We start from the raw sequence: 23,929 nt of genomic DNA on the forward strand, positions 1-23,929 counted from the left end.
ACTGTACTTGAAAAATAAATAAATTGTATATACTGTACAGTAAAGTGATAAGGTAATACTACCGGTATATCAAATAGTTTCCGAGTCTATTAGCAGCCATTGCCTGGCCCTCCTTGGTCCTAGCTTGGGTGGAGAGGGGGCTTGGATGCTGATCATATGTATATATGGTCAGTCTCTAGGGCATTGTCCTGCTTGATAGGGCAATGTCACTGTCCCTTGCCTCTGCCATTTGTGAGCGGCCTTTAAAAGTCTTTAAAAAAGCCAATCCTTAATACTGAACGTAGTTAAAACAAAGCTCATTTTTAATCTGTGCATTAAAAATATATCTTATCTAGTATCCCAATAACAATGAGAGTAATCTTTAACAGAATGACAAGTTCGTAGATAATTTGTATTTTTCCTAACGATACAAACCTTAGCTATTTATTTAGGGGTATTACTTTCGGCAAAGCTGAAATGACGAGCCATTAAAATTTAGCGAAGGTTAACTACCCATACCGCTAGTTAGCGGGGGTAAGGGGGAGGGCTGCTTGCTATCGCTCCCATTCACACCCGGTGATTTAGCTCACTTTGTTTGGAGATAGGACTTCAAGGGGGATAGGGCTGGAAAGCAAGTTTGCATAAATAGCTAAGATTTATATCGTTAGGAAAAATACAAATTATCTACGAATGTCATTTTTTCCGTAACTGGAATACAAACCCTACACTATTTATTTAGGGGTGACTCACCCATTGGGAAGATTGGACGTCACTGTCACTCTGGCTTTTGGCTTTACCCAGGGGCTCCTTATTTTGAGTAAGTTTGTACCAAAAATAAGGAGTCCCTGCACCTCGATAAACCTTGCTACGCAAGGTACGCGGCCTACGCAAGCTGTATGTCGAGACGTTTAGAAGTTATTCCGAGTCTTTGTAGGAAGACTATTGTAACTAGGACTTTCCCAATACCACCTCGCCAGGGTATGGGGACGCAACAGTACTAGCTTAATACTAGGAACACAAGGGAGCATGGTTTACCTGCAGTGGTTTGAGGTCATCTTATGCAGAGAACCCAGGATGCTGCTTTCCCCAAGAGAGGGGAGGATGAAGAAAAGAATAAGCGCCAGTCAAACCTTTTCATTCACGCAGACTAAAACCGGGTAACAGTGCCCTCAACCTTCTGCTACTTGTCCAATACGGAGCTTGAGGTATTATACCAGCTGTTCTGCAGCCACCACAGGGCCGATAGAGAACGTATCGAGCCTCTTGTGGGTCATGTCTTGCAGGTAGTGGGCTATGAATGTGTTTTGACATTTCCACACACCAGCCTGTGGAACCTACATTACCGAGAAGTTTCTTTTGAAGGCCAAGAACGTAGCTATGCCCCTGACATTGTGGGCTCTGGGGTGGCATGAAGGAGGAGGGTCCAGTTTCAGGGCATGGTCTATGACCTTGTGAATCCAGGCAGAGATGGTATTCTTAGTGACCCTTCTCTTGCTCCTCCTTATGCTGATGAAAAGCACAGACACACGGGGACAGGCTGCGGCTGTTCTCTTAAAGCACAACCTCAAACTCCTCGCTGGGCAGAGTAAGAGATGATCAGGGTCATCAGTTGCGGTGCGGACACTCGAAATCCAGGAGTCAAATCGGGGATCCGCTACTCCCGGATTCTGAGTCTCGGCAATAAACTAAGGGAAGAAGCGCAACTTTACCTCTCCCCACCCCCTTGAATGGGCAATGTTGTATGAGAGACCATGAAGTTCACTAACTCGCTTGGCCAAAGCTAAAGCAAGCTAGTAGGAAAACCATCTTCCAAGTGAGCAGGCGATCTGTTGCCTAGCGTAATGGTTCATAGGGAGGTCTCTTTAGAGGCCTGAGAACTTGAACCACATTCCATGGGGGAGGTCTCACTTCAGAATGAGGACAGGTAAGTTCGTAACTCCGTATGAGTAAGGAAAGTTCTAACGATGAGGAAATATTCATTCCGTTGAGTCTAAAGGCTAGGCTTAAGGCTGAGCGATAGCCTTTAACCACCGAGACTGAAAGGCGTATTTCTTCATGCAAACAAACAAGGAACTCCGCTATTGCTGGAATAGTGGCATCGAGGGGAGAGACACCCCTTCCATGACACCAACTAGAGAAGACTTTCCACTTTGCCTACCAGACTGCTGCTGATGATTTCTACAGGTATCTAAACATCCTGCTCGCAACTTGTTGCAAAAATCCTCTCTGAGTGAGATGTTGGATAGTCTCCGGGCATGAAGTTGTAGCAAAGCTACGGCTTTGGGAAAGATGTTGGCATGTGGTTGTTTGAGTAGATAGTGTCGTGGAGGAAGTTCTCTCTTGGAGACTCCGTCAGGAGGTGAAGAAGGTCCAGAAACCATTCCGCATGATGTCATAGCAGAGCTATGAAAGTCATTGAGAGGTTGACCGATGATCTGGCCTTGTTGAGTACCCTCCTCATCAGACAGAACAGGGAAAAGGCATAAACGTCGATGTTGTCCCACCATTGTTGGAATGCATCTTACCAGAGAGCCTTGGGGTCTGGGACTGGGGAGCAGCACAACAGGAGCCTGAAGTTCAGGGTCGTTGTGAGGAGAACCAGAGTCGGAGAACCCCATAAAGTCAGGACTTTGTTGGTTACTAGATGATCCAAAGGCCACTCGGTACTCACTATCCGAGATGCTTTGCTCGGGTTGTTGGCGAGCACATTCCGCTTGCCCACAATGAAGTGTGCCGATAGTGGTATCGAGTGAATCTTGGCCCATCTCAGTATCTCTATTGCTAGATGGGATAGATACTGCGAAAAGGTACCTCCTTGTTTGTTGGTGTAAACCACTACTGTAGTGTTGTCGCTCATCACCATCACTGAGTGGCCCGCTAGGAACTGGAGGAGCTGTTGAATGGCCAGAAAGACAGCCTTTACCTCTAAGAGATTTATGTGGAGGTACTCTTCTGACTCTGACCAGAGTCCTGAGGTCGAGTGGTGCAGCACGTGGGGCCCCCACCCTTTTTTGAAGCATCTGAGAAAATCATCAAATCTGGGGGGAGGACGAGAAGATCCACTCCCTTTCATAGGTTCTCGTTTGACACACACCATTCTAGGTCCATCTATTCCGCTGATCCAATGGGGATCAGGAAGTCCGGGGTGTCGATTGCCTGATCCCACCGGGACTTGAGTCACCACTGGAGAGATCGAATCTTGAGGCTACCGTTGGGAACTTGACGGACCATAAATGAAAGGTGACCAAATTGACGTAGTCACTTCTGGGCTGGAAGTTCTTCTCGTCTGAGAAAGGGTCTTGGGATCTTTCTCACTCTCATTATCCTGTCGTCTGATGGGAAGGCTTTGTGGAGATTAGTGTCTATTATCATGTCTAGGTATACCAGTCTCTGCGTAGGAAGCAGGGAAGACTTCTTGAGGTTTCATGATCCCCAGATCTTGAAAGTTTGTCTCAGTGTTGAAAAAGGGTTGCTACCGAGCCACTAGGATTAGCCAATCGTCCATATAACGGAGGAGACAGATGCCAATCCTGTGTGCCCAAGATGATATTAGGGTGAACATTCTGGTGAAGACTTTTGAGGTGCTGTGGAAAGACCGAAGCACAGCACCTTGAACTGGTATTCCCTGTTGTCTAGGCTGAATCTTAAGTACTTCCTTGAAGACGGATGGATTGAGATCTGGAAGTATGTGTCCTTTAGGTCCAGTGTGCACATGAAGTCCTCTGGTCTTACCGGTTGTCTGACTGTGTCTGTCGTCTCCATGCTGAACTGAGTTTGCTTGACAAACTTGTTCAGAGCTGAGAGCTCGATGATGGTTCTCCAGCCTCCAGACACCTTTTTCACAAGAAGAGTTGACTGAAGAAGCCTGGAGACTCGTCGAGGACCTTCTGGACTTCTGCCCGGTGGGCTAGCCCTTTGTCGATCCCATCGCAAAGGAGTCTATTGACACTGGATTCCTGTTGTGAATGGGACATGATACCCTGAACAAATCACAGAGATTGTCCAGGGCTCGGCCCAGAGTTGCTTCCACCTGTCCCAGCAACTTTGTAGGCATCCCCCCACTGGTGGACAAGTGGGGGGATGCCTTTCCTAGCATTTGCGGCAATGACTGCTCGCTCTAGGAAATTTTCCTAACTGGAGGACTTAGTGCCTTTCCCGTATTTGTTCAGAAAGGGCTTTTTAGACGTTGTCTTCGCTGCTGTCTTGCTCATCAAAATCTTCGTTGGACGGGACTGTTGAGGAGATGGTGGTTTATAGGGCTTGAATGTCAAAGCCCTATGGAGGAGGGAGTCCTGGTGGGACTTCCTCCATCTCTCAGCAGCGTGTTCCATGTCCTTCTGCTCAAACAGGGAGGTCCCCTTTAAAGAGGAGTTCCTGAGTCTGGCAATCTCGGCATTTGGGACCTGTTGGTGGTATCTCTCACACCGCATCTCGACGTTTCAGGATGGAGTTTGCCCATAAGTTCAAGACTTGATGGGCAAGAAACTCGATGGTATGTGTGCCTGAGAGGAGGAAAGTTTCCATTGCTTTCCTGGTGCGTTCCTTGGAGAAATCCTCAGTTCGAACCAGGATTCCTAGGGTCCCCAACTACAGATCAAGCCATGAAGTAGCCTGCATAGCATACTTTGTGACCTTCTCCTGGTTGAGGATCTCTTCTGCCGAGAACGAGACCTGACAGCTGGAGAGTCCAAGATCTCAAAATACCTCCTCTGCTGGACACGAGGAGGTGGGAGAAGCTTGGCGGTAGAGCCGAAACATTGGAGGAGGAGAGCTCAGAGAGCTGTTGGGCAATCTTAGCCCAGGCACTCTTTAGCCCTTGAGACCAGGGCAAGGCTGCACTGGTCTTAAAGGGCTTCTGAGTGCCAAAGACACGTTCTGCCCTCTCGTGGGGGTATCTCCAAGTCAGTAAACCCATTGAGAGCCTGCTAGAATGCATGTTCTGACTCTTTCTGCTCTGCCTCCGAAGTGGGACTAGAAGCAAAGTCTCCTTCTTCCACCCCACAGAGCTCCTCTCATGGTGGGTCGCAATTATCCCTAGAGTGACTAGCGGCTCCTGTAGGGCTGGAAAGAACTTTGGAAGAGTCTTGAAGTCCTTAGATCCCTTCCAAGGAAGGAGGTTGGACTTATACATCGAAGGCCGGACGGAATCGTCCCTCCTGACTTCCGTCGGTGGCAGAGAACTCTCCATGCGAGGAAAACTTTCTCCGAAGGTGGAAAGGAGGAAGTTCAGGCCTTGCGCGACTCCCTTGGCAGAGGTGAGTTAGGAGAGTGTCCAGCAGGAGGGACAAGAAGGACAGGCCTTAAAGGTCTAACAGGAGTTAGCTTCAACCTAGAGGATGCAATCGTGTCTGAGCCTCCCCTTTTCCTCTTCAGGGGAGAAAAAGCCAGGTTCCTTGCCCTAGATCTGCTGGTGCCGATGGAAGGGAGGTCAAGAGACGAGCGTGATGACATGGCAGGCCTGAAAGCTTGCACTACTGCTCTAACCATGGTACCAAACCACAACTGTTTGCTGACAGATGCACTGTTGGACAGATCCCCTGAGAGGAAAGGGACCGAAGGTTCCCTGTGAGGAGTCTCAACCGATATTGGTGGTGGGTCAGCCTTTGTAGGACGAATCTTCGGGATCCTGAACCCTTCTGTGGAGCCTTTCTCCAGTGGTCGCGCTGTAATACGTTTGCGGGGAGGGGAGTGACGCGACGGTGACCTGTCACACTATTGTGACATTCCTTGCATAATCGACCCTGTAAAACCTGTTCAGATGGTCAGCGCAATTGCGCAGGAGAGCGCTGGCGAGACAGAGAGTGCTTGCGTGCAGGAAAGTGATGGCGCGCAGTACGATGCTGCACAGGAGAGCGCAAGCGTTGGTGGGCCGGAAACTGAGAATGGGCTAGTGATCGCTGGCGCACAGGTGAGCGTGGGCGAGCTGGTGAGCGTGGGCGAGCTGGTGAGCGTGGGCGAGCTGGTGAACGCTGGTGAGCCAGAGAGTATTGAAGTGCAGGAAAATGCTGGTGCGCAAGCAAGCGCTGTTGTGTAGGAGAGCCCTTGTACGTAGGAGAGAGCTGGCGCTTAGGAGAGCGCTTGTGAGTTGGAGAGCGTGGGCGTTCAGGAAAACAGCGCTGCGCAATGGCGTGCTGACGAGTTGGCGAGTGCTGTAGCAATGGCAAACTGGCAAACGCTGGCGAACAGGAGATGGCTGAAGCATTGGAATGCACTAGCGAGTAGGCGCGTGCGGAGGCCCCGAATGGTGCTGAAGCGCTGGAGAGTACTGACACGCTGACGAACGATGAGACACTGGAAAGTGTTGATGTGCTGGAGGGCACTGACGAGATGCTGGTGAGCGCTGGCGAGCGTTGGCGCTCAGCTAAATTCTTAGGAGGTGCAGCACAAACACGATGATTTGACAGGAACGGTGAAGGCAGGTCAGCAGATCAGCGTGAAGGTAAAAATGAAACCGGGATGTGCCCTTTGGAAGGGCGAATATCCACCGACGGGGCTCGCCAATGATCCATAGAAGGGTCCAAGACTGGAGTCCGAGGACTAGCTGCTGCTTCATCAGGAGAAGGTTCAATAAAAGGCGAAGGTCGTTGGGAGTCGGAAGACGACTAAAGCGGAGGCTCCTCTGCGGGAGACGATTGCGAGGATGAGGCTGAAGAGCCGAAGAGGTACCTTTTCACCGATGGTGAAGGGCCACCTCTAAGGCGAAGCAGAGGGTGAGCTCTGCGTCAAAGATGCCCTCTGTGGGCCGGTGGATCAGTAAGCTGACCTTTAAAAGCAGCAGTCCTCTGCAGAGGAATCTCTAAGAGTGAACTTCCCCAAGGAGGAGAAACACTCGCAGGAGACACTTAAGAAAGACTATGTTCCCCTCGAAGGATGAACTGGAACGAGGGGAACAGAGTAGGCAGCAACATTAGCAGATTCTGAAGGGGCAGGGGCATCAGTAGGGGCATCAGCAGCGGCCACAGAAGACACCTCAGACACTACAACGTCGACACATAACAGAGGATCTACCTCTGAAGTCGACAACGGCTGCGCACTAGCACCATGGATGATAAGGCACAGCAAGGAGTCCTTGGAGAGCAGAGCCGTAAGCCCCAAAGGACAACCATACCTGTACAGAGGAACACATAGACAAGGTCTCACCCAGGGGGAGAGGTGGGCCCACTTCGCTAGGGGAAACAACACTATCTCTCGAGGACCGGGGTTGGCCGTAAATCCAAGGGTCTACACTACAACTCGACAGACTCCGGGAAGTGACCGAACAAGCAGGAGCTTCAGAGGAAGGTCGGGAATCGGAGGGAGAGGTCTTGGGTTTTTCTTTTTTCGAAAAAACCTTCGAAGGAGAAATATCCCGCTTTGACTTCTTCTTCTGCTGTCGCCCAAACCTTTCCCACTTGGAGGCAGACCAGTCACGACACTCACTACACCTATTACCACTATCACACCGTTGACCTCTGCAGGCAGGACAAAGGGTGAAGAGATCGGTGTCCAAGGCCGACATGAAGGTTCTGCAGGGCCAACCTCCAAGTCCAGGGAAAGTATGCATGGTCGCAAACGTCAACACAAACACACTAGTGAAGGTAAAAACACAAGGCATTAAATAGCAGACGAAGAACGACAACGACCTACACCATCCAACCTAAAAGCAAAGTGAGCTAAATCACTGGTGTGTGAGCGGGAGTGGTAGCATGCTATCACCCCTAACCCCACTAACTGGCGGAACGGGAGGCTAACCCCTGCTAAAATCTTAATGGCTCATCCTTTCAGCTTTGCTAAAAGTATTAACCCACTAATAAATAGCGTAGGTTTGTATTCCAGTTATAGAACAAACATCGTTAGTATCTCTGAACTGTATTCGATTAAACTTATACTGTACACTTCTATAAAGCTTTACCTAACCCTGACTACAATTTAGCCTAACCTTTGCCTGTAGAGTAGTAGGTCAACCCTTGACTAGAATTGCCACTGGATAGTTCTACAATGAATTTAGTAACAGATCTAAGCAAAAAACCCATCTTCTGCTATAATGGACCTAGCGTATCAAAATAGGGGTAGTATGTAAGCAGTTGGGTTACCAAATTTTTGTCCATCAAAATACTCGCCAAATTGGCTTAGTGGCGTAGCAAAACATGACATTCGTAAATAATTTGTATTTTTCCTAACTATACAAACCTTAGCTATTTAATAGGGGTATTACTTTCGGCGTAGCTGAAATGACGAGCCATTAAAATTTAACGAGGGTTTACTACCCACACCGTTAGTTAGCGGGGGTAGGGGAGGGTAGCTTGCTAACCCCCCCTCACACACACCTGTGCTTGAACTCACTTTGCTTGGAGGTAGGACTTCAAGGGGGATAGGGCTGGCGGGCAAGTTTGGTTAAATAGCTAAGGTTTGTATAGTTAGGAAAAATACAAATTATCTACGAATTTGTCATTTGTTCCGTAACTGAAATACAAACCACGCTATTTAATAGGGGTGACTCACCCATTAGGAAGGATGGACGTCCCAGCCAGTACTGGCTTTTGGCTTTGCCCGGGGGCTCGATATTTGAGTGTGTAAGCACCCAAGAAATAAGGAGTCCCTGCACCTACGCAAGGATCGCGGTCTACGCAAGCTGTTTGTGAAGGTATAAAGAAGCGTGATGTGTCCTGGGAAGTTGTTCTGAAGTCCTTTAGATGGAAACTTGTAGACTAGGACTTTCCCAATACCACCTCGCCAGGGTATGGGGACGTAACAGTATAGTATTGACTTAATACTAGGAACACAAGGGAGCATGGTTTACCTGCAGTGGTTTGAGGTCAGCTATGCAGAGAACCCAGGATGCTGCTTTCCCCAAGAGAGGGGATGATAAAGAAAAGAATAAGGGCCAATCAAACCTTTTCATTCATGCAGACTAAAAACTGGGTAACAATGCCCTCAACCTTCTGCTACTTGTCCAATAAGGAGATTGAGGTTTTAAAACCAGCTGTTGTGCAGCCACCACAGGGCCGATAGAGAACGTATCGAGCCTCCTGTGGGTCGCGTCTTGCAGGTAGTGGGCTGTGAACGTTGTCTGACGCTTCCACACCCCCCCTTGAAGGACCTGCTTCACAGAGAAATTTCTTTTGAAGGCCAGGGACGTAGCTATGCCCCTGACATCATGTGCTCTAGGGCGACGTGGCGGAGGAAGATCTGGATTCAAGGCCAGATGAATGACCCTATGAATCCATGCAGAGATGGTATTCTTGGTGACCCTCCTGTTAGTCCTCCCTGTGCTGACGAATAATGCCGGCACATGAGGACGGACTGCAGCTGTTCTTTTGAGGTATAGACTCATGCTTCTTACTGGGCATAGTAATAGATGGTCTAGGTCATCTGTTACAGAGCGGAGACTAGAAATCCGGAAGGAATCGAACCAAGGGTCCACTACTCCAGGATTCTGAGTCTTAGCAATAAACTCAGTGACGAAGTTGAACGTTACCTCCCCCATCCCCTTGAATGGGCGATGTCATATGAGACACCATGAAGTTCGCTAACACGCTTGGCCGAAACCAAAGCTAGCAGGAACACCGTCTTCCAGGTTAGGTGGCGATCTGATGCCTGGCGTAATGGTTCATAGGGAGGTCTCTTAAGAGACCTGAGGACTCGAACTCCGTTCCATGGAGGAGGTCTCACTTCCGACTGAGGGCAGGTAAGTTCATAACTACGTATGAGTAGAGAAAGTTCCAGCGAGGAAGGAATGTCCACTCGTTTGAGCCTGAAGGCTAGACTTAAGGCTGAGCGATAGCCTTTCATCGCCGAGACTGAAAGACACATTTCTTCCCGCAAATACACGAAGAACTCCGCTATTGCTGGAATAGTGGCATCGGGTGGAGAGATACCCCTTCCACGACACCAACCACAGAAGACTCCCCACTTTGCCTGGTAGACAGATGCGGATGACCTTCGCAGGTGTCCAGACATCCTGACTGCAACTTGTTGCGAAAATCCTCTCTCAGCGAGGAGATGCTGGATAGTCTCCAGGCGTGAAGTCGTAGCGAAGCTACGGCTTTGTGGAAAATGTTGGCGTGTGGTTGTTTGAGTAGCCCCTGTCGTGGAGGGAGTTCTCTCGGAAGTTCCGTTAGGAGTTGCAGAAGGTCCGGAAACCATTCCACGTGATGCCATAGCGGAGCTATAAGGCGTATACATCGATGTTGTCCCACCGTTGTTGGAAGGCATCTTGCCAAAGCGCCTTGGGATCCGGGACTGGGGAGCAGTACAGCGGAAGCTTGAAGTTCAGCGCTGTAGCGAACAGATCCACAGTCGGGGAACCCCACAAAGTCAGGACTTTTTTGGCTACTAGATGATCCAAAGACCACTCAGTACTCACTATCTGAGACGCTCTGCTCAGACTGTCGCCGAGCACATTCCTCTTGCTTGGAATGAAGCGAGCCGAAAGTGGAATCGAGTGGGCTTCGGTCCATCTCAGTATTTCTACTGCGAGATGGGATAGCTGCTTTGAAAAGGTACCTCCTTGCTTGTTGAAGTAAACCACTACTGTGGTGTTGTTGCTCATTACCACCACAGAGTGACCCGCCAGGTATTGTTGGAACTGTTGAAGGGCCAGGATTACGGCCTTCATTTCTAGCAGATTTATATGGAGGCACTTTTCTGATTCTGACCACAGGCCTGAGGTCCTGTGTTGCAGAACGTGGGCCCCCCCCCCCCTTTCTTTGAGGCGTCCAAAAACAGCATCAAATCCGGGGAGAGGACGAGAAGATCCACTCCTCTTCATAGGTTCTCGTCTGTCACCCACCACTGAAGGTCCGTTTGTTCTGCAGGACCCATAGGGATCATGATGTCCGGGGAATCGTAACCCTGATTCCACCGAGACATGAGTCGCCATTGGAGGGATCTCATCCTGAGGCGACCGTTGGGAACTAGACGAGCCAAGGATGAGACGTGACCGAGGAGACGTAACCACGATTGGGCTGGAAGTTCTTCTCGGCTGAGGAAAGGACTTGCGACCCTCCTCAGCCTTGCTATCCTGTCGTCTGATGGGAAGGCTTTGTGGAGATTGGTGTCCAATATCATGCCTAGATATACCAGTCTTTGAGTGGGAAGCAGAGAGGACTTCTCGAGATTTACCATGATCCCCACATCTTGGCAAAGTCCCAGAAGTTTGTCTCGGTGTCGAAGAAGGGATGACTACGAGTCTGCTAGGATCAGCCAGTCGTCCTAATAACGGAGGAGACGGATGCCGATCCTGTGTGCCCACGACGATATTAGGGTGAACACTCTGATGAAAACATGTGGTGCTGTGGAGAGACCGAAACACAGCACCTTGAACTGGTACACCTTGCTGTCTAGGCTGAATCTTAAGTACTTCCTTGAAGACGGATGGACTGGGATCTGGAAGTACGCGTCCTTCAGGTCCAGTGTACACATGAAGTCTTGCGGTCTCACTGCAAGTCTGACCGTGTCTGCGGTCTCCATGCTGAACGGGGTTTGCTTGACAAACCTGTTCAGAGCTGAGAGCTCGATGACTGGTCTCCAGCCTCCAGACGCCTTCTTTACAAGAAAGAGTCGACTGAAAAAGCCTGGGGACCCGTCGACGACCTCTTGGAGAGCGCCCTTCTTCAACATGGTCTGGACTTCTGCCCGAAGGGCTTGCCCCCTTGCCGATCCCCTGGCAAGGGAGCTCATTGACACTGGATTCGCTGTCAGGGGAGGTAGAGATGTTGTGAACGGGACGCGATATTCTTGACTGATTACGGAAGTCGTCCAGGAATCGGCCCAGAGTTGCTGCCACCTGTTAGCGCAACTTTGTAGGCATCTCCCCACTGGTGGACATGCAGGGGGACTGCCAATCCTAGCGTTTGCGGCCTCGGCCGCTCCCTCCAGGATTCTTTCCTCCCCTGGAGGACTTTTTGCCTTTCTTGTCCTTGACAGGAAAGGGCTTAGACACAGTCGTCTTCGCTGCAGCTGCCGGTTTCGTGGTCTTGGTAGGACGTGGTTGCTGGGGTGCTGGAGGTTTATAGGGCTTCGATGTTAGAGCCCTATGCAGGAGAGTCCTGGTTGGACTTCCTCCACCTCTCAGCCACCTGCTCCACGTCCTTAGGCTCGAACAAGTTCTTCCCCATAACGGAAGAATGTCTGAGCCTGCTGATCTCGGTGTTGGGGACCTTTTGATGGAATCTCTCGGACACCCAAGAGTAAAAAGGTCTCCATGGCCTTCCTGGTACTTTCTTTGGACAAGTCCTCTGAACGTAACAGGATGCCTAGGGACCCTAGCCAGATGTCCAGCCACGAAGTTGCCTGCATAGCACACTTCGCTACCTTCTCCTGGCTAAGGATCTCCGTCGCTGAAAACGAGACCTGCCGGTTGGAGAGTCTCTCTAGAGGGACTCCCCAGGTAAGCTCTTCCAAAGAGTGGTGTAGGGGAAGAGCTAAACAAGTCTCCTCAACCATGTCAAAGTACCTCCTCTGTTGGACCCGAGGAGGTGGAAGGAGTTTGTTGCCGGCGCTGGATCGGCTGGAGGAGGCAAGCTCGGAGAGTTGGGCTTCGACCTTGTCTCTGGCACTCTTAACCCCTTGAGACCAGGGCAAAGCCGCACTGGCCTTTAAGGGTTTTTGAGTCCCAAAGTCTCGGTCCAAGACCGTGTCTTTGCCATCACCAGGGGGAATCTCTGGATCCGAAAACCCATTGAGATTCTCATAAGGGTCAGAACCTGCCAGAACGCATGCTCTGACTCCTGCAGCTCCCCTCCTGAAGGGCTAGCAGCAAAGTCTCCTGTCCCCAAAGGCTCTTCTTGGGGGGACTCGTGGACGTTCTCTGAGTGCTTGGCTGGCTCCGATCTAAGCCTTGAAGATGACTTCGGCAAAGTCTTGGAGTCCCTCGACTCCCTCCCGGGAGGGATGCAGGACTCCAACAACGATGATGGGAGGCTCTTCTCCACCCCTACCCGAGAAGACTTTCCAGCGCGAGGTGGGGTTTCCCTCATTGGTGCAATGGGGAACGCCTCACCTCGCGTGACTCCCCTGAGGACGGGAAATCTTCGTCCGAAGGGGAGGGAGTGAAAGTCTGGGGGGGTGAGGAGGCCTTCCTCAAGGAATACGAGGAGTCGGCTTCCCCCTCGGAGAAGTTACCACATTCGACACTCCTCTCTTCCTCTTCAGGGGAGTAGAAGCTGCCAATGATTTGTGGCCCAGCTCAGAGAGAACAGGTTTAAAAGCCTGCATGACTGCTCTGACCATGGACCCAAACCAAGGCTGCTGACTGACAGCTGCGCTGTCAGAAACTCCCTCTGGAAGGAAGGGGAACAACCGATCCCTAGGAGGAGTTACCAAAGGGGGGTTCGCCTGGAAAGATGAAGGAGAAGAAAAGTCCCTGGACCTATCTGGAATCTTCCCCCCGCCGGTGAGCGCGCTGTTCTGCGCTTGGGGGGGGGGGGGGGGGGGAACGCGACGATGATGACCTGGCCACGCGTTGTCCTGCAGCCTCGCGCGGGGGCGGTTGAGGATCGCGTTGGGGAGCATGCTGGCGCTCGCGCAATGGGTAATGCCCTGGGTCGCGCGTGGGAGACTGTTCGCGCACGTGCACAAGGGCGATGGCGAGGGTGCGCGCGGGCGCGCGGGCGAGCAGGGGCGCGGGCTAGCGGAGGCAGAGGGTGCGCTGAAGGATGAATAACCGCTCGCGTGCGCGAAGGCGACTGTTCGCGCGCAGGGTCCGGCCGAAGAGCCCGTGCGGGCGATAACGTTGGGCGCGCGCGCAGGAGACACATCCCTTGCGCGCAGGCGCGCATGAGAGTGCACATCCGGCTGTGGTGATGGGCGTGGGCGCGCTGGCGAGGGATGGTGCGCAGGCGGGAACCGATGGCGCGTTGGCGATCGCTGGCGCGTTGGTGAGCGCTGGCGAGCTGGGGAAGAAGTTAACTTCCCCACTGCGCCCCGATCAGAAGATCGTGGGCGCGCAGGAGATCGTGGGCGTGCAGGAGATCGTTGGCGCATAGGCAAGCGCTGGCACGCAGGAGAACAAAGGCGCGCATGGCGCGCAGCAGGAAGAGGGCGCGCAGCAGCGCGCTGGCGATCTGGAGAGCGCTGGCGCGCTTTAACAAGAGCTTCTTCTGCCGATGAGCGCTTGCGTGCAGGTGAGAGCTGGCACGTAGGTGAGCGTTGGCGCGCAGGGGAGACCTGGCGCGTAAGGGACGTATGCACTAACTTGCGCATACGCCTTTGATGCCCCGAAGGGACCGTTGCCCGCTTTACAACGGGATGCGTTGGCGGCCACAGCGCGTCAGCAGCCAAGAACGGTGACGGCAGGTCAGCAGGTATGATGGGTGGAAGGTCGGCGTGCCCTTTGTAAGGACAACCTTCCACCGAAGAAGATCGTGAATGATCTGCAGAGAGGTCCAGGGTTGTAGCTGGGAGAGTCGGAGAACGACGGCGAGGTTCCTCTGCGGCGGACTGCAGTAATGATGAACCAAAGAGGCGCCACCTAACACCCTTGTGAGGTGAAGGAAGGCCTCTACGGCGAAGAGGAAGGCAGGCTTTACGCCTTATATGCCCTGTGGGGGTCGTGGGGTCAGCGGGCTGACCATCAGCAGTCCTCCCAAGAGGAATCTCTGTGAGTGAACTCCCCCGAGGGGGAGAATCACCGGCAGGAGAGACCGTTGGACTTAGTTCCTCTCTCGAAGGATGTGCAGAGGGAAGAACTAAGCCTTCAGCTACATCAGGATTATCACGAGCAGAGGTTTGAGATAACTCATCGGAAGCCTCTGCCACAACAACGACGATAGACAGAGGATCAACCTCTGCTAAAGTCAGCGATTGTTTGACAGCGGCCCCCAACCTGATCATGTCAAACAAGGCTTCCTTGGAGGGTGAACCCTCAAGCCCCAAGGAAGCCCAAAGCTGAAACAAATCATCATTAGTTACAGGAATATTTAAATCCTCCCCCGGGGGAGGAGGAGGAGCTGCCTCGCTATGGGAGGCAATGCCCTCTCCCAAACCCCGAGATCGGGCAACAGAACTATGGCCTACGCTACCACTCGACAGTTTCTCGGAAGAAACCGATCGAGTGAGAGCTTCGGAAGAAGAGCCCTTGGGATTTTCTCCTTTCAAAGAAACCTTTGAAGGAGAAATACAGTGAACCCTCGTTTATCGCGGTAGATAGGTTCCAGTCGCGGCCGCGATAGGTGAAAATCCGCGAAGTAGTGACACCATATTTACCTATTTATTCAACATGTATATTCAGACTTTTAAAACCTTCCCTTGTACGTAGTACTGTTAACAAACTACCCTTTAATGTACAGAACACTTAATGCATGTACTACAGTACCCTAAACTAAAACAGGCACAAATATTAAAGGTGATTTTATATCATGCATTTCCTAAACATGCTAAAAAGCACGATAAAAAATGGCAACCAATGTTTTGTTTACATTTATCTCTGATCATAATGAAGAAACAAACTGGAGGTAGAGCTTTGCTTATTACCCAGACATATTTCCCATACTTTTCCCTTAGAACTACATCACATCTTCCTACTTTAGATATATAGATATATATATATATATATATATATATATATATATATATATATATATATATATATATATATATGTATATATATATATATATATATATATATATATATATATATATATATATATATATATATATATATATATATATGTGTATGTGTGTGTGTATATATATATATATATTTATATGTATACACATATACATACCTACATATATACATAAATACATGCATACTTATATATATATATATATTACTGTATATATATGGGTTATGGAAAAAATCCGCGAAGTGGTGAATCCGCGATGGTCGAACCGCGAAGTAGCGAGGGTTCACTGTATCCCGTCTGGACTTCTTCTTCCGGCGCCGAGAAAACCTCTCCCACTGGGAGGTAGACCACTCCCTAGACTCACCACACACTTTATTTCTATCACACCGCTGGCCCCTACAATAAGGACATAAGGTGTGAGGGTCCGTATCGACCGCCGACAAATACATGCCACAAGGGCGGTTGGGCAATCCAGGATACTTTCACATAGCAGAGGCCAACTTCATGAACACCTGTCAAAGGAAAAGCAAAAAGCATTAACAATGGCTCTCAAAGAAGGCGAGGGTGACAGCGGACACGTCTGACTACCACCCGAGCCGAGAGCAAAGTGAGCTCAAGTACAGGTGTGTGTGAGGGGGGGTAGCAAGCTACTCTCCCTATGCCCCGCTAACTAGTGGTGGGGTAGTAAACCCTCGTTAAAATTCTAATGTCTCGTCACCTTCCTTGGAGGGTGAACCCTCAAGCCCCAAGGAAGCCCAAAGCTGAAACAAATCATCATTAGTTACAGGAATATTTAAATCCTCCCCCGGGGGAGGAGGAGGAGCTGCCTCGCTATGGGAGGCAATGCCCTCTCCCAAACCCCGAGATCGGGCAACAGAACTATGGCCTACGCTACCACTCGACAGTTTCTCGGAAGAAACCGATCGAGTGAGAGCTTCGGAAGAAGAGCCCTTGGGATTTTCTCCTTTCAAAGAAACCTTTGAAGGAGAAATACAGTGAACCCTCGTTTATCGCGGTAGATAGGTTCCAGTCGCGGCCGCGATAGGTGAAAATCCGCGAAGTAGTGACACCATATTTACCTATTTATTCAACATGTATATTCAGACTTTTAAAACCTTCCCTTGTACGTAGTACTGTTAACAAACTACCCTTTAATGTACAGAACACTTAATGCATGTACTACAGTACCCTAAACTAAAACAGGCACAAATATTAAAGGTGATTTTATATCATGCATTTCCTAAACATGCTAAAAAGCACGATAAAAAATGGCAACCAATGTTTTGTTTACATTTATCTCTGATCATAATGAAGAAACAAACTGGAGGTAGAGCTTTGCTTATTACCCAGACATATTTCCCATACTTTTCCCTTAGAACTACATCACATCTTCCTACTTTAGATATATAGATATATATATATATATATATATATATATATATATATATATATATATATATATATATATATATGTATATATATATATATATATATATATATATATATATATATATATATATATATGTGTATGTGTGTGTGTATATATATATATATATTTATATGTATACACATATACATACCTACATATATACATAAATACATGCATACTTATATATATATATATATTACTGTATATATATGGGTTATGGAAAAAATCCGCGAAGTGGTGAATCCGCGATGGTCGAACCGCGAAGTAGCGAGGGTTCACTGTATCCCGTCTGGACTTCTTCTTCCGGCGCCGAGAAAACCTCTCCCACTGGGAGGTAGACCACTCCCTAGACTCACCACACACTTTATTTCTATCACACCGCTGGCCCCTACAATAAGGACATAAGGTGTGAGGGTCCGTATCGACCGCCGACAAATACATGCCACAAGGGCGGTTGGGCAATCCAGGATACTTTCACATAGCAGAGGCCAACTTCATGAACACCTGTCAAAGGAAAAGCAAAAAGCATTAACAATGGCTCTCAAAGAAGGCGAGGGTGACAGCGGACACGTCTGACTACCACCCGAGCCGAGAGCAAAGTGAGCTCAAGTACAGGTGTGTGTGAGGGGGGGTAGCAAGCTACTCTCCCTATGCCCCGCTAACTAGTGGTGGGGTAGTAAACCCTCGTTAAAATTCTAATGTCTCGTCATTTCAGCTACGCCGAAAGTAATAACCCATATTAAATAGCGTGGTTTGTATGTCAGTTACGGAACAAACACTTCTTCAGAATAGATTGATCACCGAAAATCTTAAAAGACTTTCTCAATAAGCCAATTTTTTGTGCAACTGAAGAAGACACAGACCTAATGTGGTTCTCAAAAGTAAATTTGCTGTCGAGAATCACACCTAAAATTTTAAAAGAGTCATACAAATTTAAAGAAACTTTATCAATACTGAGATCCGGATGTTGAGGAGCCACCGTCCTTGACCTACTTACAATCATACTTTGAGTTTTGTTAGGATTCAACTTCATACCCCATAATTTGCACCATGCACTAATTCTAGCTAAATCTCTATTAAGGGATTCACCAACCCCAGATCTACATTCAGGGGATGGAATTGATGCAAAGAGAGTAGCATCATCTGCATATGCAACAAGCTTGTTTTCTAGGCCAAACCACATGTCATGTGTATATAGTATGAAAAGTAATGGGTCAAGAACACTACCCTGTGGAACACTGGATATCACATTTCTATACTCACTATGGTGCCCATCAGCAACAACTCTTTGAGATCTATTACTTGAAAAATCGATAATAAGGCTAAGAAACGACCCACCCACAACCAACTGTTCGAGTTTGAAAACAAGGGCCTCATGGTTAACATGGTCTCAAAGGCAGCACTAAAATCAAGGCCAATCATACAAACTTCCTAACCACAATCAAAGGATTTCTGTACAACATTGGAGATTGTAAGAAGGGCATCATATGCTCCAAGGCCTTTACGAAAACCAAATTGCAAACGAGGGAGTAGATGATTACCTTCAGCAAACCTATTAAGACGTTTTGCCAGATGACATTCAAAAACTTTAGATAATATGGGAGTTATGGAAATTTGGCGGTAATCAATGGGACTTGAGCTACCAAAAACACATTTACATAGGGGAGTAACATTACCAATTCTCGAACATGTGCTAAAAGCTCCTAACTTGCACAAAATAACAGATAACATTGGAGTTAAGAAATCTGCTGTCTTTATACAAAAACTAAGGAAAAATACCATTTGGGTCTACACCTCCATAAGGATCAAGGTCCATCAACAGAGCTTTAATTTCATGAGATCAAAAAGCTAAACTAGTTAGTTTAGCCTCAGGGAAACAGGAATGGAGAAGTTCAAGTTATTCTCTGTTTACTGTCAAAAACATCAGCCAAAAGGGTTGCCCTTTCCTTTGGACAGTGAGTGACTGAGCCATCTGGTTTAAGCAAAGGAGGAACCAAAGAGTGCAGATTTAAGGGTAGACCACCGCATCTGTTCCTGGGTTGTACCAGAAAGGGTGTCTTTTATGGTAACTTAGCACACAAGAAGGGATACGCCTATCAATTATGTTGACTAGATTCACATCCGAAGGGACAACAGGATCTACACTACTATATAATTGTGACCAATTCAAGCATAAAAGATCATGAAAAATCCCATTCCAGTCTGCTTGGGATTTCATACAAATTTTACAAGAGTATGATACATTAGGGACAGGCTGCTCAGTCTTCACTACAAATGAAATCAAGGCATGATCAGATATCCCGACTGGAAAACCAACCTCACTAGATATAACACCAGGGGAGTCAGTGTATACAAGGTCCAAGCAATTACTTGACCTGTGAGTAGCTTCATTTATGATTTGCTCACAGCCTTATTCTGAGGCAAAGTCTAAAGCTCTTAAGCCATGGCGATCGGTAGGAGAGATAAAACTTAACCACTCCCTATGGTGAGCATTAAAATCAACAACAAAGACAAAAGAAGCCTTTCTATCCTCTTCTTGTATCTTAGCCATAATGGTAAGAAGACAATCAAAGATAGAATCATCCATGTCTGGATTCCGGTAGATCGAACACAAATAAAAGTTGTTATGCCTGCCACAAACTTTTATTACCTGAATCTCATGGCATCCACAATGATAGCAGGACTTGTGAGAAGCAGGGTACTTAGACCTAATATACACCACCATTCCCCTGGCCCTAGGGATGGCATCACGTTTCAACATTATTGACTTCTTAAAACTAGTTATAAGGAGCTCAGATGAGTGCCTCATATTAGAAACCAAAGTTTCTGAGCACAAAAGAATATCATAATGTCTGGACGCAACTGTAAGGTCTTGAATATTTCCATGAAGACCACGAATATTGCAATACAGAAGACGACATTGAAGAAATCTAGGACATACTGGGCCCGGATTTTGCTCAATGTCTCCAGACAGCATAAGAATTAATAAAAGTAAAAAAAAGAGACATCATACTTAAAAACTAGAGTAACAAGAACTATAACAAAAACAATATGTAGAGAATTATAAATAAATTGATTGATGAAACCCATAGACTATATAAAAGTTGGAAAAACTGGTCAACATGGAGGAGCCGATACACCATGCAAGGTTAAATACCCTCCAGGATAGCCATTTTAACTGAAGGAAGGACAGTAAGGATGGTTTTGAGAAGAAAAAGAATCAGAAAAGGAAAAGACGACCTCTTGATAAACCACCAGGCATCCATGGCCCTTCTATTAAGCCTGCCCAACACACCATTTCAAAAGAACAAGAGGAATAAAAAAAAATAATATGATAGAAAAGTGTGCCCGAGTGTACCCTCATGCAAGAGAACTCTAGCTGAATAAGTGTTAGTTTGTTGACCAACATACTCGTAAATACATTTATTAGTGTGGATGACAACAGACAGGGGGTGCATGTATGATAGCGGCCATCTGTACGTATGATGACAGCTGTGTAAGGTGGGTCGCAGGGTGTTAGCCCCCCTCCCCGCCCCCATTAGATAAGTAGGTAAGAACATGGCTTGTAGGTTAGGTTAGGGAGGGGGAAGTTTAGGTTAGTTAGTATCCAAATTTTATGCTTGCTGGAGGAACTGGTCGCCGATATACAAAGGCTCCCAGACAAGGCTACGAAAGGTTCACACTTTTGATGAAAGCGGCAGGCCTGGTGACCCAACGATCTACAGACATACCCAAAATCCTACATAGCTCCTCAGGGGAGGAGGTCAGTCACTTTGATATTGTAAAATAGGATAAAACCAAAACTTCCTTCCCCTTTACATACCACAAATGCTTGGTCTAATCTGCGTCCACCGATCTACAAACAGTCCCTGGTTTTAATATAATTACGGAGGGGAAAAGCTCTTCAACTAAAGAGGGTACTGTATTTCCTATAGAAAAAAAAGGCATTTTTGTAAATGACTTATTTTCACTGCAAATAAAAACATAATTACTAACAGTTTAAGTTCATTACTAAAGTACTACATAAAATGGTAATGGCCTAAACGGCAACAAAGTTTTGACAGAACTGACCTTGACTCTTAATCTTTGTCGTAGTGATATGGGGGATGGGACTAACCCTAATGTTCTACAGTGGTCTTGTCACTCTTAAACAATAGGATTAAGTAAATGTTTATTATTTTATCTAAATCGTAGGGTGACAGATGCAACACACATGCATCTTCGTAAATAGATAATCACACGACAAACGAACAACGATACAATAAACTAACCAAAACTAAGTACAATTTGTGATTGTTGCTTTACTGTGTTCCACTAAAGGCTATTGAAAAATTACGCAGTGTTGACATACCCTGGTTTCGTTCACTTAGAAAAAATCGTCCCCGTTTTTCAAACATTACTTTTTCAAAAAAGACAATCGATAAAGTATAGTTAAATTATCTTTAGTCTAGCTATTTTTATTAGATTTTATCTTATTTGATATATAATATTTAGAAGTTCGTAATGTATATGTTTTTCATACCATACTCTACCGGGATGAACACAACCCAGCTGCTCTCTAACTTTGGTCTAAATTCTAAAATCAAAGACAGTAGTTGTGTAGCACGCAAAAGATTTAAGCGATGAACTTGTAGAAAATATTCGTAACAATGGGTCTCTATCATTTATGTTATAAAAATGTCACTATCTTTTGGATTTTGAATTGTCTTCGGAAATCTAATAGCAGCTATTACAAAATGAAATGAGAAACATAAGTGAGCTTGTAATAAGATTATTTGCTTAATCTACGCTAATGTTATTATGATTAAATTAATACCACAAATTATCTTAATGTGATAAACAAATCGTTTGGAACCAACAATGAGCTGTTTCTACATTATCTATATCATAAGATAGCTGATAATGCGCCATAGATTATCTAATAAGTTGCCTTTAACATTTGGTCTACCCATTTGAAGAATCATGCGGCGTAGTTATCATCAATTGTCAATTATAAACTACCATAAGTTACAAATACAAATTTTGGGTTTTTTTTTTCTTGAAAATACTACCTATGCCTGCTTGTTCACCTCTCAGCTTTTCTTAATTTTTTTTCTCTAGCCTCTTTAGAATGAGCATACTATGTATATTTATGACAACTGACGTTGTGATGTCTATAATTATTGCAATCAGCCATATCTCCTTTTTATTTTATGGCCATTTTCACCAATACTCCTAGCTCCCATTCATCAGGTTTTACCTCGTTACGTCACATTCTACAAATAATAATCTTGTAAGTATTCTGGGAGTCACTTCGTTTTCGGCCAATATCATCTCAGTAGTTATTCCATCGTATCAAGGGGCTTTCCATCTACTAAGTTTTTTTTTTAATGATAGCTTTGATTTCAAACACTCTAAATTCATCCATGGACACATCAAGGTTTTTCTCAGCTTCAGGTATATCAAATAAATTATTCCTTTCATATATCCTATTCATGACCTCACTAAAGTGTTCCATCTAACGTTGCCTTCCTTCGTCTTCTGTTATTATGACAGATTCATCTCTCTTTTTTTTTTTATTCTACGATCATTTTTTTTGCACCATAGCCACTCCCTGATTTCATAGCTTTGTCAGCCTCATCTGCTTTCCTGTCTAAATATTATCTCCAGTCATTATGGGCTTTTCTTTTGACTTCACTATCAATACTAGAATACTTAGTATGCCCTACCTTGTAATAATAATAATAACAATAATAATAATAATAATAATAATAATAATAATAATAATCATAATAATAATAATAATAATAATAATAATAATAATAATAATTATTATTATTATTATTATTATTATTATTATCAAAAGTATAAACTATAAACAATATCATAAAACTCTATGGAACGAATAGGCATACCATTATAATCAGATTATATATATATACATATATATATATATATATATATATATATATATATATATATATTTATATATATATATATATATATATATATATATATACATATATATATATATATATGTATATATATATGTATATATATATATATATATATATATATATATATATATATATATATATATATATATATATATGTATATATAATCAACAATGACCTACAGAAGAATGTCTTTAAATAGAGTCTTGGACTTTGCATTCAATATGTACACAAATACTCCAAAAAATGTACTTACATATGAAGCATGCATGTCTTTATACTTAAAGCCGAAAGGAGAAACTTTCTGCAAATGAAATTGACGCAGATTTTGAGCCTTGTTAAGCGTTGGCTTCCCATGAATGAAAAGGCATTTAGCGTGTGTATGTATATATATATATATATATATATATATATATATATATATATATATATATATATATATATATATATATATATATATTATCTGCTATCTTTTTTGCTGAATAACCTTAATGAAGTGTATACAACCCTTAAATATGCATAAAAATAAACTCTGAATGCCATTCGTCAGTACTATAAAATTAACGCACTTAAAATTACCTTGCAATAGTACCCCCATAGATTTTATATAGTTATACTGTAGTATCTCTAAAAGAGACCATAAGTATTTTAACTTGAAGTTGGTGAGAAATAAAATTCCTGTAACTGGTAGCTTCAGCGAGATCTTGTTTTCTGATAGGGTAGTTATACATGCAACATCTCTGATATATATATATATATATATATATATATATATATATATATATATATATATATATATATATATATATATATATGCATGGCTCTCGAGAGGGAGACTTTAGGTTCACTGATAATTATACAGCAGGCAAGCAATAATCATGCTTATAGTCTAGTTACTTGGGAGACTTGATATAACGCCCCGCCCACATCCCCTCAAGGACGCCTTACCCACTTGATGACATAAACAAATGCATTCTACATTATACCGAAAGACTAATTTTGAGTTTGCACCAGAGAACATGAGTATATAAATAAGCCT

The 23,929-nt window shown here is 45.7% G+C and overlaps 1 protein-coding gene across 4 annotated transcripts in view; it reads right to left on the reverse strand.

Moving 5' to 3' along the window:
• Sply (Sphingosine-1-phosphate lyase) overlaps window positions 1-23,929 on the reverse strand; it is a 136,064-nt gene that overhangs the window by 107,925 nt on the left and 4,210 nt on the right. Inside the window, exon 1 of one of the 4 annotated variants that reach the window (XM_068362313.1) lies at window positions 21,479-21,497. The exons of 1 other annotated variant lie outside the window; for it this stretch is intronic. In XM_068362313.1, coding sequence (XP_068218414.1) covers window positions 21,479-21,481 — 3 coding nt within the window. In that variant the 5' untranslated portion in view covers window positions 21,482-21,497. 2 more of the 4 variants (XM_068362316.1, XM_068362314.1) reach the window with 2 other exon arrangements.

Source organism: Palaemon carinicauda, chromosome 38 (assembly GCF_036898095.1).
Source record: "Palaemon carinicauda isolate YSFRI2023 chromosome 38, ASM3689809v2, whole genome shotgun sequence".
Classification (NCBI taxonomy): domain Eukaryota; kingdom Metazoa; phylum Arthropoda; class Malacostraca; order Decapoda; family Palaemonidae; genus Palaemon; species Palaemon carinicauda.